The 20,189-nt window shown below is 36.0% G+C and overlaps 1 protein-coding gene across 1 annotated transcript in view; it reads left to right on the forward strand.

The window, feature by feature from the left end:
- Positions 1–20,189, forward strand: part of VAV3 (vav guanine nucleotide exchange factor 3) — a 423,978-nt gene that overhangs the window by 358,655 nt on the left and 45,134 nt on the right. Inside the window, exons 21-22 of the mRNA XM_024119713.3 lie at positions 7,387–7,452; positions 17,303–17,337. Coding sequence (XP_023975481.3) covers positions 7,387–7,452; positions 17,303–17,337 — 101 coding nt within the window. The remainder of the gene's footprint in view (positions 1–7,386; positions 7,453–17,302; positions 17,338–20,189) is intronic.

Here is a 20,189-nt window from a genome sequence, read left to right on the forward strand (position 1 = left end):
CGTGTCCCCTGCATCGGCAGGCGGACTCTCAACCACTGCGCCACCAGGGAAGCCCTCTTCTCTTCTATAAGTACAACCAGATTAAATTACTGACACATAGTATCCCTGATTAAGAATTTGTAGATCAGATATTTCTTAGTAACAGTAACTGAACAGAGAACCGTAGGGACTTGGGAAACATGATCATATAAAGAAAGAACTTTAGTAGTAAAAGAGACCTCAGAAATTCATGGGTAAAAGTCTGTCATTTTAGGGCTTCCCTGGTGGCGCAGTGGTTGAGAGTCCGCCTGCCGATGCAGGGGACGCGGGTTCGTGACCTGGTCCGGGAAGATCCCACATGCCGCGGAGCGGCTGGGTCCGTGAGCCATGGCCGCTGAGCCTGCGCGTCCGGAGCCTGTGCTCCACAAGAGGCCCGGGTACCACAAAAAAAAAAAAGAAAAAGTCTGTCAATTTACAGGTGAGAATATTGAAGCCAAGAATGATTAAATGACTTACTGAAGATCTAAAAGCCAGGAAGAGAATACTGGGCTCCTGATTCTCTATACCTATCAAATTATCAATATTACCACAAAAGTTTTATTTCTGATGCAAAATTCTATAAAACTCTATGGAAATAACCAAATCAAAAGCTAGTTAAGACATGATCTGAATGGGATCCTTGAAGACAGTAGCCATGTTATTCATTTTTAATCTCCTGATACCTAGCATAGTGTAAATATTAAGAAATCCATATTAAGAAGCCAAAACACTTTTCATTAAAATACTAATTCTGTTCTTAGTAGAAGAGTAATTTCTTTAAAAATGCCTAATGCTGCCATGAGCATATAATCTGTAAGGTGCTATTACTCAGAATACTTCCTTTGTGATTACTTAAAATTAAAATCACCAAGGATAAGAAAACGTTCATCAATTGTTAGAAGTAGAAAAACAAATATCTATATTTTGGACCTTTGGTAATCCTGATTTATTTTGGGGACTATGTGGCCTCTCCCCAAATAGGATTTCTTCCAAGATGTGGCAGAACTGTGTTTTTCTTTCCAGATTTTGTATTGAGTAACCACTTAGGATTTGGCTTACCTACATGCAGATTGGTTTTTGCTTGCTGATTTTTCTTTCATCAGGTATAAGATTTTGATTCAAGATTGCACTGTGTATAGTATAGTGTCTTAGCCAGTGAGAATCTGGAGAAAAAGCCTCAAGACACCTATAACTAGAGAGTTCCCTTCCCTGCTGGAGAAATCCAGGAACCTCACAAAATATATTTTTTGGATAGCAAGAAAAATATTCTGCAGTCTCAAGTCTTATTCTGCTGTTATATTCATCTCACATCTAATAAGTAAGTGTAGAAATACAGCTTATGGCTTTTTAGTGGGTTTTTTCTTAGCGTACATTTCACAATTCTTTTCTTTTTTAGTTTTTGACACTTTTGTCTGCCAAAATTTCAGAGATATAGTAAACGTAAACAATTTTGTATGCATTGGAAAAACCATCAAATATAAGAGGCCTTTATCATATATTTTGATGACTCGATGCAATTATAAACCTTTACAAAGTGAAGATAAGTTTAATTTCAAAGATCCTAGATCAAGATGCAAGTTTTTTTTAAGTTATTCAGAATGCTAAGCTTATGACAGCCACTTACCTACAGATGAACTATACCAGGATGTGAGTTTCATACAGCCTTCTGAAAAACCTCGTGTTTACTGTTTACACATTGGACCCTGTTAAAGACCCTGTTCTCTTTTGACTGAGAAATGGTAAAAGCACATGGTTTATGGTTTTGTTCCTGTGTGTGTGTGCATGAATATTTTGGAATTCACTGTCATGACCATTCAGTATAACCATATGCAATTACGTCTGGCAAATTTTCAAGGTGTTCACCGGTAGAAAAATGTGTTTCTTACCTTACTCAACATACAAGAAGCAATTAACAATGAAAAAAATGTGTGTACTAGCAAGAAAGCATTGAGATAAAGAAATGGACTGTCTGCAGTGCAATTAATTCCTAGTCAGGTGAAACATATGAGAGTCTGTTACTTGTGGCTTAGCAAACTTGCATAAATATAAATAAGGAAGATGGTGGGATTATACGCAGAACCAGGTATTTCTATTTTAATGACATGTGAATAGGCCAACCAAAAAAATGAAAATTTAGAAGTAAAAACATTGAGATAAATCAAAAAGCAATATTGTAGAAAAAAAATAGGGATTTTATTGGCATTTACCAAGTGCTTTCACATATGTTAATTCTTTGATCCTTGTAACACCCTGGTGAGGCCTGTGTGGCAGATCTCGTCCTCATCCTTATCACTGAGCCTTGCGTGCAGTTGCACAGATTTTTATAGCAGAGCTTGGAAGAGAATGAGCTCTTCTGATGCCACATCCCTGCTGTCTGATACTGCCTTTTTCTGTTTTCCAACAACTAACACTGATATATATCTAACTGATGACACTGGATACAGTGTGGCTGCAGCTATGATCAGAGATCATTCCTTACCAAAGGCCAATTTCAGACAGGTTCTTTGTCGTGGTCTTCTCTCCTTTTCTGGTCCTTTGGTTCCATTTCACGTACTCACAAAAAGTGAAGAATAAAAAAAAAAAAGAAGCCGGTCAGAATAATTCCCAAAGTAGTGCTTGCTAAAAGCTATCCATCCATTCAGTAAATTAATTTGTATATTCACCTGTATTCCCATAATTCATGGCCACCCTGTACATCTCCCCTCTGCCGCCCCCCATGGCAGACTGTGTATTTCTGACAGTGAGAGAGTGACTGGCCAGAGTGACAGTTGCTCTGGCCCTTACCCATGTGTGATAAATCGCTTAGTAATCTCCACAGCACCATCATGCATACATTGAAAGTGTTTAGGGCATTGTAACTTGGGAGAACTTCCAATCTTTCATAAATAACCATTAATCTGTCCCTTTCACATTCAGCTTTCCACATCTGTTTCAAATTGTTCAGTGCTATTCCAGGAGTGCATTAAAGCTCCAATCCAGGTGGTATTAAGGGGATAAATGAGCCACAGGGAAAAGACACTCTGTATTTTTCTTAAAGCAATTTTTTCTCCTTTGTACAAAGTTAGGAGCCAAGCAATTTACGATTAAGATTTTTGGAGGATATTTTCTATCATTTTCAGCCATCCTTGTTTATGAGTTTAAAAATGCAGTTTTAGCTCTGCCATTCTAGCATACATTAATGCTTTTCTCCATATAGGTAGATTGTAAATATCATTTCTACCAGCATTTCTAAGTAGTTTTAATTCATTATGATTCCCTGTAGTTTCCTATTGAAGAAAAATGAAAAATCGTTATAACCAAAGGTAAGTTAGGAATAAGTGTCTGAATATGCATTTATATTTGGGACATTCAGGAATCTCAGAGATAGTTGTCAATTTTCAGTTTGATCCATTTTTATACAGGAAGCAATTTGCTTTTCAGGAAAAAAGATTATTTTATGAATTATAATTTAATATTGTTTTATGTCTGCACCAATTTATTTAATGAAAGCTATAAAGGTGCATCTTTTCTTACCATATACAGCCCAAAACCTATTCTCTCAGGTACTTTCCAAAGAGAATATTTTCATAAGAATGACCCAAACTGTACTGTTAGATTTACAAAAGTCCCATCACATAATGTAGAGAATGCCCTGTAGACTAAATGCATATAAAGATAGCACTGTATGGTACATCAGATGACACATAACTGTAAATGTTTTCAAGTTGACCTTGAAGATGTTAAGGGACTCACAAAAACAAACATCAGACAGGAGGATAACGAAAAGATGACTCCCTATCTCTGGCATTTGTAATTAATAGGCATAAAAGGAATGACAAGTTGATTATCTGACCCAGAATAAAATGCCCACACAGGAAAAGAAAAGAAAAAGGAAATTCAGCTACATGTCTCTTATCAAGGTTAGTAAAAATTTCATAAATAGATCATCACATAAAGTGAACAAAATCATTGCCTTTGAAAATGGTTGATTTCATAGCTACAGTCTGCAGTCCCATCCATGCGTAGGGGATTGATAGCTGCTCCGCCCATTAGTATTAATGAATGATCAATGCACAGCACACACACAACCACCAGGGAACCAAAGACACCCCACCTACACACTACTTTGTTTTTTAATCTTCCAAATGTTGTAGGATGGCTACTGCCTTATAAGTGGAAAATCATTAAGTATAGCACATATTATCTCCCATAGCTGAAACTGACATCTCATAGAAATTAGTGAGGAAATGTAACTTTATTCATCTATCTGTCTGTTAAGATATGTTAAATTCTTTCTCACCTCTTTGTCATCTAAGGGATGCCTGTGACCATTAAGGAAATGTAGCCTGCACTGCTAGGGCATTTCATTAAGGAAAAAATTCAGAATGTTGTTAGTAGTCTGCTTAGTGAGAAAAATTCCTTCTCCTGGGAGTTCTCCAATAGTGTTAAATGCACTGTCACAGAATATCACTGCTTTTCCCAAACTCTGCATTCAACAGAGTAAGACCTTTTGTTCTTTTGCTGATGAAGAATAGGAATTGACAGTTCACCGTTCTTATAACTGCCAAAGTTTTCCAATTTGTTGATACATCTTCAAATATAGGTTTTAAAAAAAACCATTATAAAGCTCTTGCTTAGGCCTTTCCCCTGAAAAAACAGACTTACCTCCTTTGGTGTACTCTCAGAGGTCTTATTTTACTTTAAAACAATCACCCTTATCCTTTTCACTTATGAGCCTTGGTCAGTACATGGTTCCCACCTGCACACCCTTATATTTTCTACTCAGGTAGCATCGCGGTGCATTTATATTTATATAAGGGTCTAGCTAGTCATATAGTCCCCAAATATTATACTTACTTACTTGTATCTCAGTGTCATGCTTAAAATAAAGCACCAACAAGCACTGAGTAAATACAGTTGAATGAAAGGAACATTTCATTCAAACCTTATAGTTACTGTGCTGCCATCACACTCTAGTGTCTGATTCTCCTCCCTCCTGGTGGTTCCTTCCTGCCTTCTAATTAGACTAATTTCTCTAAGTGCTGTTTTCTTCTATCTACATTTCCTTCCACATTCTTGCTCCTATGATTTCAAGTTTCCCCTCTATATGACTGCCATCTAAATCTGTGTACCTGGATGGATCACCTCCATTCTTGACTTTTCCCCCAATCTTTAACTCCCATAGTCTTCTCTTCCTGTATCTAATCCATAGGCAGGTACCAAACACTGTAGTTAAATGATGTCTCTAGCACCTGTTTCCCCTCCTCCAGGCCTCCTTCCCTTTCTATGACACCATTTCTTTAATGTTATTCTCACCTACAAAGTCATGCCCATCTATAAGCCAGCTTGCATACTGATGCCAGGTTAGTTCTTCTAAAATATAATATAACCCCTTTATTGAAACCCCATGGCCAATGATAAATTCAGATATCACTGTCAAACTTGTTCCTTAGTACCTTTTAGCTTTCTTTCTACTGTCCCCCTTTATGAGTCTTACACTGTAGCGAGAAGCAGTGCAAAGCTCTGAAGTTAGAACAATTGAATTTGAATTCTGGTTCTGTCACTTACTGGCTCTGTGATCATGGGCAAATCATTTAACTCCTCTATGTCTCATTTTTCTCACCTTTAAAATAGGCATAGTAGTTGGACCTACCACAAAGGATTATTGTAAGGACTAAATGAAACACTCAGGGCAGTGTCTAGCATACAGTTAGGGGTACAATAAATGTTACTCACTATTAGACTCCACTTAAAGGGAACGATTTGCATTTCCCATGCACATCCTGTAATTTCCTAGCCCCATGCCTTTCTCATGATGTATTTTGTTTTCAGAATGTTCTCCATTTCCATCTCTATTTGTTTAAACCCTGCACATTTTACATTCATGTGCCCCGTCTTCCATGTAGCTTTCAGGCAAACCCCCAATACTCAGTTTAGCTTTTGAATTTCCATAGCATCTCCTGTACCTCTTTCAGTATTTAGCCCTTTCTACTCTGTATTATAATTAGGTGTATACATATCTTCTGAAAATATAGGGGAAAACAAGAACAGTTTTATGAATTTTTGCATTTTTCTCAGTGTCTAACCAAACATGAGATAACTGTATTTGTTGACTAAATGAATGAATACCCCACTTGTTTACTTACCTTTTCCCTAATATGCAAGTGCAATGTGGTTTGAGAACCTGGCCAAAATTATTATATTCTTCTTGCTTGGTTATGTAATTGATCTCCTTCTATCCTAACCCCACCCTTTCCTCTTCTCTTTCCCCCCTCCTTTCCCCATACCTATGACGCTTCCCCCTTTTCTGCTCCACTTACCTTCTCTCTCTCCCACTCTCCCCTCCCCTGTCTTCCCTTTTCTCCTCGTCTTCCTCCTCATCATTGTCTTGAATTCTAGATTCCCACTTTTTAAAATTTCCTCCACAAACTCATAGCCAAGATCTGTGGGAACAAAGCGATACTACTTCAAGAGGGAGATGTTTTCTGATCGGTTTTTGTTACACTCTTTGTCAAAAATAATAGAGCATGTAGCATCCAATTATAATGCAACTTATTCATCTGAGCTACTGAGAAGCAAGCAATGGTTAAATAGCAAATAAAAACAAGCCCAATATCTGGACAACAAGAAATAATCTCACAAGAACTTTTAAATTACATGTTCTTATTGTTGCAGTATGTTTTGAGTACAGTTTGTCTTTCTAGAAAAGGGAAAAAATTGTGTCATGAGATTGTTTTAAAGAGGAATTTGACTAAAGGTCCCCAAGAATAAATTCTTTTCTTATTGTTAATTTCTTCCCTCTTTTCTCATTTACAATGGCGTTTTGAGTCCTAATCCTTTCCTCCAACATCTTAACTGTCCCCTTCCCTTAATCAATATGCTGTTTCTTTCTCTTAAATTTGAAAATCATCTAAAATGTCATATTATGCTCTGTTTTCCATTTCCACGTCTTGAAATGTCTCATCCTGTTGGAGGAACATTCTCATGAGTTCTGTTAGGGATACCAATATCCTAATTAATTATGAGCTTACACAAAACCAATGTGATCTACTTGTATTTATGAATATAAATTTGAAAGATATAGTATGCCATTATCTCTGTTATAGGATTGAAGGGTGTGAAGTTAACAAAATTGAATGGTAGATTGGAAAGTCAAACTTGAACTCTTATTTTATAATCGTGATCTGAAGCCATATGTAAAGTTTAACAATTTTAAAACCTTTCTGCTTATGCTTCCTTTCCTGAGCCATAGTCAGTTAATGCTTAGGACTGCATACAATGTGGAAGTAATTCTGAGGATCCCAACCGACAACATTATGCATCTACTGCTAAGGGATCATCATTATAGTAAATTTGTTCTCAACACTGGCATCTTTTTTTCTAATTTAGGGTAGAAATTTAACATCTGGAGAGGTTGGATGTTTTCCTAGTGATGCTGTCAAGCCTTGCCCATGTGTGAGTATTTTATTTCTTTCTACTTTGTTTTTTGATGCTGTAATGAATTGTCAAGAAAGTACAAAGGATACTAGTCTGGCCCCTCATTAATTCTATTAATATTTTCTTATTAATAACATATTCCAAAATTATGTTGATTCCATTGTCAGAAAATATTTTTAAATGTTAAGGGAATACATGCAACAGGAAAATTTTACTTAGTATAATTTACAAAATTAACATTTTTATAAGGTTTTAGAAGGAATAAACTAAAGCTACTGATCAGATGTATTAACTTCCCTTTTCCCTCTGAGGTAAGAATGGTATGGTCTAATATATTTCCAGTCACTTTGGGTTACAGAGAGATTGCACACTTCAACTAGTGTGTTTGAAAGCCTGCTAGAAAGCATGAACGTCCGCAGATTCTTCAGTCAAATCTCTTAATATATTTTTCTGTGCTTTAGTTTGTCATAACTGTTTATTTAGTGTTGTAATGTCATTTTCTGAAAACATCAAACACGTTAGGCAGATACAAGAAGAATGAATATTTACTCAAATATTATTATGGATGAATATAACATAAAATGTACTCTCCTGTGCTTTATGAAATTTATAAATTTCTGTTTAGGGTGATGTTATTTTATCATCGTAATTTGGTGTTTGGGGTAGATTTTTCTGTGACACTTTTCAAGTTCTTAACTCTAATTAAATGAAATTATTTTACTAATACAATGGAGTTATTGGTTTGTGCGAAAAACAACCTTCTTGAACTATCTTGCTTGCTTTATTTCAGTCCTTCCCAGTTTTCTAAACTGAACATTCTTTTTAATATTATAAATGGGAATGTCTACCATCCTTAACCTCAGATGTAGTCTGAAGAATAATTTACTCCACTCATTCAAGCTTAATTAATTTCAAAAGCAAAGGGAATCAGAAAAAAAAAAAAAGCTCTTGCTATTTCTGTTGGTTCTATGATCTAATGCCACATATTATTCAGGTTATGTTGTAATCTTGAAAAAAATCATTGAAATGTCATACCACTCTCATTTAATTAGATACGCAAAAATGATTCTTTAGCTAGTTTTCTGTCATTTATATGAATAAGATTAAAGCTTCCTATGCTTAAAGAACTGATATTAATATGTAGGCACGTAGCAGAAAATTAACATAAAGATTTTGGGAACCTAGCACAGGGAGCTCAGCTTGGTGTTCTGTGATGACCGAGATGGGTGGGATGGGGGGGTGGGGGAGGGAGGCCCAAGAGTGAGGGGATATATGTATACATATAGCTGACTCACTTCATTGTACAGCAAAAATTAACAACACTGTAAAGCAATTATACTCCAATAAAAAAAACTATTAAGCATTCATATACCATGTACTGTTTTCTTTTCACAGCTCCTTGAATATAGCTTAGAATAAGCATTTGAAGTTTTATTTTAGGAATAGTCTGGCACATAGTAGGTATTTAATAAATTTTTGTTGTATGAATGAACAAAGAAGTGAAAAAGCAAAAGTTCCTAACTAAATGTAGGTAATTAACAATGGCAGATAGTAATTAAATCAGCTTATAGGATCATAGTGAATGATATTTGGTGATCTGGTTAGTTACTAGAAAAAGAAATGTGCGTACAATTTTAGCTGATAAAGAGTTGTAGAGGAACACGTAATTATGGGTAGAACTACCAACCAAATATGATTGTTTTTATAGCTTAAAGTTAATAAATAGCTATTAAAATTTTACTGCTTTAGTTAATGAAATTATAGATTCATTTGTTGGCTGTAGGTTAAGTTAGGTGAATGAAGCTAAGCAGAAAGAGGAAAAACACAGGAGGAACATAAAAGAGACAATTTCATTTCTGGCAATACGGTTACTGGAGAGAAAGCCTAGAGCTAAAGCACAGTGCAAACTTGGGTGTCTCTCTGTGAATCGCAGAGCCCTCAGTGGGTGAACGAGAAGAAAACTATCCCACAGGAGAAGATATGCCTGTCTTCATCTTGGATCTTGGTGGGGAACAGAAAAAAAAAGTCTCTCTCCCCTAAGAATTCTTAACTTTAGATCCCAAAACCACCCACATGGGTTAGAATTCATACTAGCTTTGTGACCTAAATAATACTAAGCTAGAAACATAGTCGAACATACATATCGATAATTACCTTAAACATAAATGAATTAAATATTGCAAACAAAAGACATAAGACTGGCTGAATGGATACAGAAACAAGATCCATATATATGCTGTCTACAACAGAGCCACTTCAGATCTAGGGGACACATACAGACTGAAAGTGAGGGGACTGAAAAAGTTATTCCATGAAAATGGAAATCAAAAGAAAGCTGGAGTAGCAATACTCATATAAGACAAAATAGACTTTAAAATAAAGACTATTACAAGAGACAAAGAAGGACACTACATAATGAGCAAGGATCAATCCAAGAAGAAGATATAACAATTATAAATATATATATACCCAAATATATGAGGCAAATAGTAATAGCTATAAAAGGAGAAATCAACAGTAACACAATAATAGGGGAGGACTTTAACACCCCACTTTTGTCAGTGGACAGATCATTCAGACAGAAAATCAATAAGGAAACACAGGTCTTAAATGACACATTAAACCAGATGGACTAAATTGATATTTATAGAGCATTCCATCCAAAAGCAGCAGAATACACATTCTTCTCAAGTGCACATGGATCATTCCCCAGGATTGATCACCTGCTGGGCCACAAAGCGAGCATCAGTAAATTTAAGAAAACTGAAATCACATCAAGCATCTTTTCCAACCACAACACTATAAGATTAGAAATCAACTACAGGGAAAAAAAACTGTAAAAAAACACAAACACGTGGAAGCTAAACAATATGCTACTAAACAACCAATGGATCACTGAAGAAATCAGAGAGGAAATCAAAAAATACCAAGAGACAGATGAAAATGAAAGCACAGTGATCCAAAACCTATGGGACACAGCAAAAGCAGTTCTAAGAGGGAAGTTTATAGCAATACAGTCTTACCTCAGGAAACAAGAAAAACCTCAAATGAACACCCTAAACTTACACCTAGAGTAACTAGAGAGAGAAGAACAAACAAAACCCAAAGTTTGTAGAAGGAAAGAAATCCTAAAGATCAGAGCAAAAATAAATGCAATAGAGATGAAGAAAACAATAGTACAGATCAATGAAGCTATAAGCTGATTCTGTGAAAAGTTAAACAAAATAGATAAACCTTTAGCAAGACTCATCAGGAAAAAAAGGGAAGGGGCTTTGATCAATACAATTAGAAATGAAAAAGAAGTTACAACTGACACCACAGAAATACAAAGCATCATGAGAGACTATTATAAGCAACTATATGCCAATAAAATGGATAACCTAGAAGAAATGGACAAATCCTTAGAAAGCTACAATCTCCTAAGACTGAACCACGAGGAAATAGAAAATATGAAAAGACCAGTGTGGATGCCTTCTACATAATAAAGGCCATATATGACAAACCTACAGCTAGCATCATTACTCAATGAGGAAAAGCTGAAAGCATTCCCTTTAAGATAAGGAACAAGACAAGGATATCCACTCTTGCCACTTTTTTTTTTTTTTTTTTTTTTTGTGGTATGCAGGCCTCTCACTGCTGTGGCCTCTCCCGTTGCAGAGCACAGGCTCCAGACACGCAGGCTCAGCGGCCATGGCTCACGGGCCCAGCCGCTCTGCGGCATGTGGGATCTTCCTGGACCGGGGCACGAACCTGTGTCCCCTGCATCGGCAGGTGGACTCTCAACCACTGCGCCACCAGGGAAGCCCCCACTCTTGCCACTTTTATTCAACATAGTTTTGGAAATCCTAGCCACAGCAGTGATAGAGGAAAACTAAAATAAAATGAATCCAAATTGGAAAGGAAGAAGTAAAACTGTCACTGTTTGCAGATGGCATCATACTATACATGGAAAATCCTAAAGATGCTACCAGAGAACTACTAGAACTCATCAATGAATTCGGTAAAGTTGCAGGATACAAAATTAATACACAGAAATCTGTTGCATTTCTATACACTAACAACAAAAGATAAGAGAAATTAAAGAAACAATGCCATTTACCATCACATCAAAAATAATAAAATACCTAGGAATAAACCTACCTAAGGAGGCAAAAGACCTGTACTCTGAAAACTATAAGACACTGATGAAAGAAATCAAAGATGACACAAACAGATGGAGAGACATACCATGTTCTTGGATTGGAAGAATCAATATTGTCAAAATGACTCTACTACCCAAGGCAATCTACAGATTCATTGCAATCCCTATCAAATTACCAATGGCACTTTTCATAGAACTAGAACAAAAATTTTTTAAATTTGTATGGAGATACAAGAGACCCCAAATAGCCAAAGCAATCTTGAGAAGAAAAACGGAGCTGGAGGAATCAGGCTTCCTAACTTCAGACTATACTATAAAGCTACAGTCATCAAAAGAGTATGGTACTAGCACAAAAACAGAAATATAGATCAATGGGATAGTATAGAAAGCCCAGAAGTAAACCCACATTTCTATGGTCAATTAGTCTATGACAAAGGAGGTAAGACCATACAGTGGAGAAAAGACAGCCTCTTCAATAAATGGTGCTGGGATAACTGCACAGCTACATGTAAAAAAATGAAATTAGAACATTCTTTAACACCATTTACAAAAATAAAATGGATCAAAGACCTAAATGTAGGGCTTCCCTGGTGGTGCAGTGGTTGAGAGTCTGCCTGCCGATTCAGGGGACATGGGTTCGTGTCCCAGTCTGGGAAGATCCCACATGCTGCGGAGCGGCTAGGCCCGTGAGCCATGGCTGCTGAGCCTGTGCATCCGGAGCCTGTGCTCCGCAATGGGAGAGGCCACAACAGTGAGAGGCCCGCATACTGCAAAAAAAAAAAAAAAAAAAGACCTAAATGTAATACTGGATAGTATAAAACTCTTAGAGGAAAATACAGGCAGAACACTCTTTGACATAAATTGCAGCAATATCTTTTTCAATCCATCTCTTAGAGTAATAGAAATAAAAACAAAAATAAACAAATGTGACCCAGTTAAACTCAAAATCTTCTGCACAGCAAAGGAAACCATAAGCAAAACAAAAAGACAACCCACAGAATGAGAGAAAATATTTGCAAATGATGTAACCGATAAGGGATTAGTCTCCAAAATAAACACTTTATGCAGCTCAATAAAAAAAAAAACAAATCACCCAATCAAAAAATGGGCAGAAGATCTAAATAGACTTTTCTCCAGAGAAGATACACAGATGTCCAAGAGGTACATCCCAAGATGCTCAACATCACTAATTATCAGAGAAATGCAAATCAAAACTACAATGAGACATCACTTCACACCAGTCAGAATGGCCATCATCAAAAAGTCTACAAACAATAAATTCTGGAGAGGGTGTGGAGAAAAGGGAACCCTCCTACACTCTTGGTGGGAATGTAAATTGGTACAGCCACTATGGAGAACCATATGGAGGTTCCTTAAAAAGCTAGAAATAGAGCTACCATATGATCCAGCAATCCCACTCCTGAGCACATATCCAGAGAAAACCATGGTTCAAAAGGATACATGCACCCCAATATTCATTGTTGCAATATTTACAATAGCCAAGACATGGAGGCAACCTAAATGTCCACTGACAGATGAATGGATAAAGAAGATGTGGTGTATATATATATATATATATATATACAATGGAATATTACCCAGCCATTAAAAACAATGAAATAATGCCATTTGCAGCAACATGGATGGACCTGTAGATTATCATACTAAGTGAAGTAAGACAGAGAAAGACAAATATCATATGATATCGCTTATATGTGGAATCTAAAAAAATGATACAAATGAACTTATTTACAAAACAGAAACAGTCTCACAGAGGTAGAGAATGAATTTATGGTTACTGGGGGGAACAGTGGGGGGGAGGCATAGATTGGGAGTTTGGAATTGACATTTACACACTGCTATATTTAAAACAGAAAACCAACATGGACCTACTGTATAACATAGGGAACTCTGCTCAACATTCTGTAATAACCTAAATGGTAAAAGAACTTGTATATGTATATGTATAACTGAATCACTCTGCTGTATACCTGAAACTAACGCAACATTGTTAGTCAGCAATACTGCAATATAAAATAAAATTTTTAAAAAGAAACATAGTATAAAATGATTCCACATTGATTGTGTTCCCAATGCAAGTACAGATTCTCTCTAGATTGGCTCCTCAAAGGATTTCTACTGATAAAGTCCCAGGGATTATAAATTTACAATTTGGAATAATTATATTTATGAGGAAACAAACCCACCTTAAGCAAAAGTCAGCAGAGACAATAAAATGCAGAATTAGACCCACAAAGACAAGAGATAGTGGAATTATCAGACACTAAGTTCAAAATTGTATGTTTAATATGGTTGAAGAAATAAAAGGGGGAATAAAAGTCTAAAAGGAAAACAAGTCACTCTTGTTTGGGCATATTTCAAAAAGAATCAGATATAGTAATTGAAATGAGAAACAATGGAAACATTACATGATGTATGAGACCCAGTTGGGCAGAAAATTGGAAGAAAAATCTGAATAAATTTCTCAGTGAATAGTCCAGAAAGATTAAGAGATAGAGAATGTAAGAGAATGGAATGATAAATTTCAAATACATCTATTGAAAGAGAGAATATAGATAATTGTGGGAAAGCTATGTTCAAATGATAGCTGAGAATTTTCCAGAATTTATGATAAAACTAATCTTAATAGTCAAGACGAGTATATTAAACTTAATCAATACCTAGATACATTTTAGTGAAACTGCAGAACATCAAAGACAAAAAGAAAATATTAAAACCAACCTGAGAGAAAATACAGATTACCTATAAAGGGATGATGATTAGACATATAGCTAACAACAGCAATAATGGAAACAATAGGAGTTTCCACTTCTGGTCATTGTCAAGTAGCTCCTATTGGACCAAGCCTCCCACAGAAAATAACTACAAACTCTGGACAAAATATTTTTTACAAAAACAACTATCTGAACATACTGGCTAGGAGAGGACTTGACATTCAGAAGGATGATACTAGGTGAGTTTCCTGGCTTTAAGGCTAGCTTAAGGACAGACACTGGGCTGCACCATGCAGGGTGGCTGGAATTCAGATAGAAACCTCACAGTATTACTGGCTTGAAGGGCAGAATATGGAGTTTGAAGCAAACACAATCTGGAAAGGGAGATAAGAAATCTTAGAAAGGAAAGAAAAGTGAGGGAGAATCTCAAATTCTGTGTATAAACATTGCCTCAGTCTCTGAGTGGTTCAGACTTCAAGTAGCTCAGCTTAGGCTAAAAGAGCTTAACGAAGTATTCAGTTGCCCCTTACCACAGGGAAGACAGAGTTTGCAGTTGGGGTTCAAACAAGTTAACTGCCTGCTCTAAGAAAAACCACACTCTTTGTAGGAGCATAACTGAATCCAGGGCCTCTACAGCATATCATTCAAATCGTCCAAGAGGCCATCTAAAATCACTCAGTATACAAAGAAACAGGAAAACATGAACCACACTCAAAAGAAGACAATTAAAGGATAACAACCCACAGGTGTCCCAAATGATAGAATTTGCAAGAAAGGATTTTTAAAGTAGCTATTATAACTGTGCCCAAGGACATAAATAAAGGAAAATACAGTTGACCCTTGAAACATGCAGGGATTAGGGCACTGACCCTCCAAGCAGTGGAAAATTCACCTATAACTTATAGTCGCCCCACTATATTCACAGTTCCTCCATATCTGTGGTTTCACATCCATAGATTCAATCAAATGCAGATTGTGTAGTATTGTAGTATTTACTATTGAAAAAAATCCACGTATAAGTGGACCCATGCAATTCAAACCCGTTTTGTTCAAGGGTTAACTGTATGTTTATAATGAATGGACAGGAAACCTCAGCAGAGAAATAAGAACTATAAAAAAGAACTGAATGGGAATTCTATACAATGAAATTTCAATATTTGAAGCAGTAAGAATAATATATTCAAAGTTTTGAAAGAAAATTAGAAATATATCTTTCCTCAATGAGGATGAAATAATGACATTTCTAGCCTAACAAACACAGAAAGTTCACTTCTGTCTCATCTAGCTTTTATAAAATGTACTTGGGAAGAAGCATATATCTTATATGTAATTTTATATGTATGCTATATTCCCCATGAAATTTTGTTAAAATGCTACAACCATAGCAGAAGTCTTAACAATGTAAACAGCCTATGATGAAGGCAGAAAAAGGCATTAGGGAAAAACTGTCAAAGATGAGAACAAAATTATTTATAGCCTTATATATGAGATATTCCTCCAGACGAGGGCCCAAAGTACACATGATAGAAATGGGGAGGGCTCATGTCAGATGGAAAAGGACAGGATCCTACTCTGATGATGGGGGTCACAGCTGAGAAGACGGTCCTGGCTCATCACGCATCAGAATGTACCGAAGAGAGAAAAGCTTCAGAAAGACACATCAGGATGGAACAGCCTCAGATCTCTGTTCTACTTTAGAATTTTATGTCACCCTTCACTTTTGTGGATCCTTCCCAGCTGAGAAAATCCACAGTCAAAATATGTTGAAGCTCTTTACCTGCTCTGTCCTCTTTCTCTCTTGTTGTTGTTCTCCAGGAAGAGAGAGATAGGTTTAGGAATAAGCATACATTTGAAGAATACAGAGAGGTAGAGGGAAGGAGGAAAAACTTTTTTCCCCATCAGATTTCTGAGGCCATGTGTATTTTACTAAAAGGGAAACTGTTGAAGATTGATTTCTATTTGCGAAAACAAAATGGTATAAGAAAATATTCGCAGGAGTCGAATGGTATAATTTACTTTCAATATGTTATCTGTGTATCAGGATTTTATACAGTGGTGAAATTTAAAATGTGATCCATAGGATAAAATTTTTAAATATTAGTAACTTTAGAGATGTTCTGACCAGAAGGATAGTTTTTTACAAATAATTATTAACCTGGAAGGTCAAAATAGTAACAGCCCATTATGAAAATGGACACAGCTAGAGATATATTCACATTAACCAGACTTCAGTTACAAATGAGGGTAACAGTATTTTTAATCACCCAGTATAAAAAGGCCCAGGAATACCATGGAATGTATACATCAAAGATTCAGGTGATTCATGAAGATTACATAGTATGAATTGTATTTGTTGTTTTATGAATATTGGTGTGCCTTCTTTGGCTTTGCTCATTTTCTAATTGCAATCAGCAACTAGAAGTTTTCTTTTTCTTTCTTTATTTGCATAGAAAATGAAATTTTTCTCTTTTGTAAAGCTCCATAGGAGAAAAGGGGAAAATGAGTATTTCTTATGACTTTTTCATAAATAAAAGGTTTTCCAGTTGGTAGACTTCTAAATTAGAGTTTAAAATTTGTGTTACACAATAAGAGTCTGTATCAGGTGTATATTGTTTATTTTGCCTGTTTTCCCCATGTATTGGGAAAGCAGTGTGCTATTTGGTTTTCCTAATGTTTTCATTTTAATTTTCTATGATAGGATTAAACTGCCTTGATAATAAATACCAAAAGATTCCAATTCATATTTTTCCTGTTATCTCTTCCTTTAGAGGTAGTGGCAGTAAAATGAATGAAAGAATTAAAGTGAAATGAATTATTTTCTACTTATCTGACATATACTATGATTCGCTCTGTATAATATTGCCAATGGATAGTTCTAGGACTGTGCTACTTAGGGTTTTATAGAGCTGAGCCAGCTGAACTGAATTAATGATTGATTTCTAAAAGCTTCCCTTAAGTAAACTTAATCTATTTTTGCCTTTTTACATCCTAGGTGCCCAAACCAGTAGATTATTCTTGCCAGCCCTGGTAAGTATTAAAAATGTTTATGTAGCTGAGTTGAAATACCATACCCTTAGCTCGAGGACGCCTTAAATGTGGGAGTAGTAAACTACATTCCATTTCCATTTGTCCTGGCTAAAGGTGTTTTCAGATGCAGCAAAACACCATAATGAATTTATGTATTGCTGATCTTTCCATATCTTTATCAGAGAGTGGTGCATGTGTGTGTACAAGCGCATGTACTTGGCTGTAAATCCAAAGTTTATAACATCCACAGAGGGGAATGGGACATGGGCAAATATGTATATTGTACTTTAGAAGAGTAAATTTCATGAAGTTGAGAAGAAAGGTATGATTCCATTTTCTGAAACTAAAATTTAACCCAGACGGATAGTAGTAGATCCTAAAAATACATTTTGTAACACATAATATTGGAGGAGCAAGATGTGTCCAAGTCTAAAGTTTTAGGTCTCTGTGGAGCTCACAAAACACTTGGAGGTTAGCAGTATCACTAACAGAAACAAGGAAGCAGTAGATAATGATTATTTTTTAGACATTATGAGTTTAAGGGGAAATGATACCCTCAACTGGAAAAACTATTCAGAATCTAGAATAGTTATAATCATTATATGATAATAACTAACATATTCTGGGTACTTAGTATGTACTTAGTATTTTACACATTTTGTTTTGTTTTTCCAGCGTCTGTATAAGGAGGGTTATTTTTATTATTTTTACAGATGAGGAAACAAAGGTTAAGGCCAACCAGCTAGTAAATGGTATGGCCAGGATTCCAAGTTATGCTGTCTGTACATTGGCACACCACCTATTAAAGTACAAAACATGGGCATATTTACTTATTTATATTTGCTTCCTGAATTTTGAGTTTGGCTTCTCTTAAAATGACTGCATCTATTTTTATTTTCTTGATATTGAAATATATGTATACAAAGTAGATATCAGGATATGTATATAAATGAGATATTCTGAGAGTATATAGTACTAGTTCAGTTTGCAGGTGTAGCTAACACCTGAGTTCTTTGATATTTTAAATTCTGATCATTTTCTGTTATATAACCAAAGCATGAAAAATGCCAGGTTACTGTAGGAATATATTGTCCATAGTATGAGATCCTCTCCTCAGCAGTCTTGCTCTCCCTCCCCAGCAATTTCTGCCTTCTGTGGTCATTGTCTGCCTTCTCTGACATCCCTCCCTGGGCTTCAGCACTGAGCTTGCTGGAGAAATTGTAGCAGGTCTGTAATGGAACTGGAAATCTTTGCTACATGTTTACCTGGTTTAAGACAAATCTGAGGTCTTACTTTTCGTGGAATTAAAGACTGTAATCCTGACAAATTAAGTTTGGAGAATAGAGCTGATAGCATGGATAATCAAACTGAAAAACATCAAGAACTGGTGAAATCATGAGAGTGAGATGATAGTTTCCTTCTCTTTTCTTTTACTATTTTTCATGTAAGTAGGCATAACAGTTACAAGAGTAATGCTTTTAGGGAAATACTAAAGCCACAAACTAGATGGATTTTTTTTAATTGGAGTATATTTGCTTTATGATGTTGTGTTAGTTTCTGGTGTACAACGAAGTGAATCAGCTATATGCATACACATATACCCTCTCTCTTGGACCTCCCTCCCATCTCCCCCACCCCATCCCACCCATCTAGGTCATCACAGAGCACCAAGCTGAGCTCCCTGTGCTATACAGCAGGTTCCCACTAGCTATCTATTTTACACATGGTAGTGTATTTATGTCAAACCTAATCTCCCAATTCATCCCACCCTACCCTTCCCGTGTCCACACGTCTGTTCTCTACATCTGCGATAGATTTTATGAAAGAAACCAATCAGGTACCTGGGAACCAGTCAGGGCACAGGAGATTTGTTTTTGAACCCTTTGTTTTAAAATGTACCCTTGCCAATATGTAAAATTCTATTGATTATATGACCAGTTAGAAAAGTATTGTTCCTACTGCTAAAAAAAAAAAAAAATTAAGATGTTCAGATGAGGGAAGACACTTGAAAACAGTAAGAAATAAAGATATAGTATAATTTCATAATTACTTTTTCTGAGCAACTTGGACAATTTCTTCACACTAAGCAGGCAGTTTCATGTGAAATGACTTCTGCTAAGGAACAAAATGATTAACTATATCAGAAAATGAAATCTTCAATTTTAGAAATACTAAACTGTTTAGAGAAAAATTATACTGTGGTTCTCAAGTCATTAAGAAAGTGAATAACACCAACTGTATGGTGTATTTATTATTTCCACATTTTAAAACAAGTTGTTCCCATAAGGTAAACTTTATCTCTTTTATAGGCCATGAAATAAAATAGAATTCAAGATGATTATCTTCAACAATCTATGTTTTGGGGTGTCATGAAGGCAGGGATGAGGCATGGGGCTTAAATCTGGGGAACTGTCTGAAAATCCTTATGAAGAAAAGGATACAGATGCCAAGGAACCTACCTCATCCTCCAAGTAGTCAGGCAACTTACCTTTCCCTACCTTAGCAGGAGACATAAGTTAGAAGGTATATTACATGGAAAAATTGAGACATATGGGGCCTAGACTTGGAAAGAGCAGGACCAGCAGAGATTGGGAGAGCTGTCATACTGGAACCAGATGGGTCAAATTAAGGAAAGTCAATATACAGACTGATGATGATCCCCAGTTCCTTTGTGTAGCTCAATTTCAGTGCTGTGACAGCTGTGTCTCACACACATGGACTACTCTCTTCTTGTATCCAGATGGGAATTTGGAAGATTCTTCTCTAAAGAAACAGAATAGACTCAAAATAAAAAATCTAAAATCCAGCCCCATCATAAGGTTCTTGCCAAAACGATCAGGTTCCCACCCAAT

Source organism: Physeter macrocephalus, chromosome 4 (genome assembly GCF_002837175.3).
Source record: "Physeter macrocephalus isolate SW-GA chromosome 4, ASM283717v5, whole genome shotgun sequence".
In the NCBI taxonomy this organism is placed as follows: Eukaryota; Metazoa; Chordata; class Mammalia; order Artiodactyla; family Physeteridae; genus Physeter; species Physeter macrocephalus.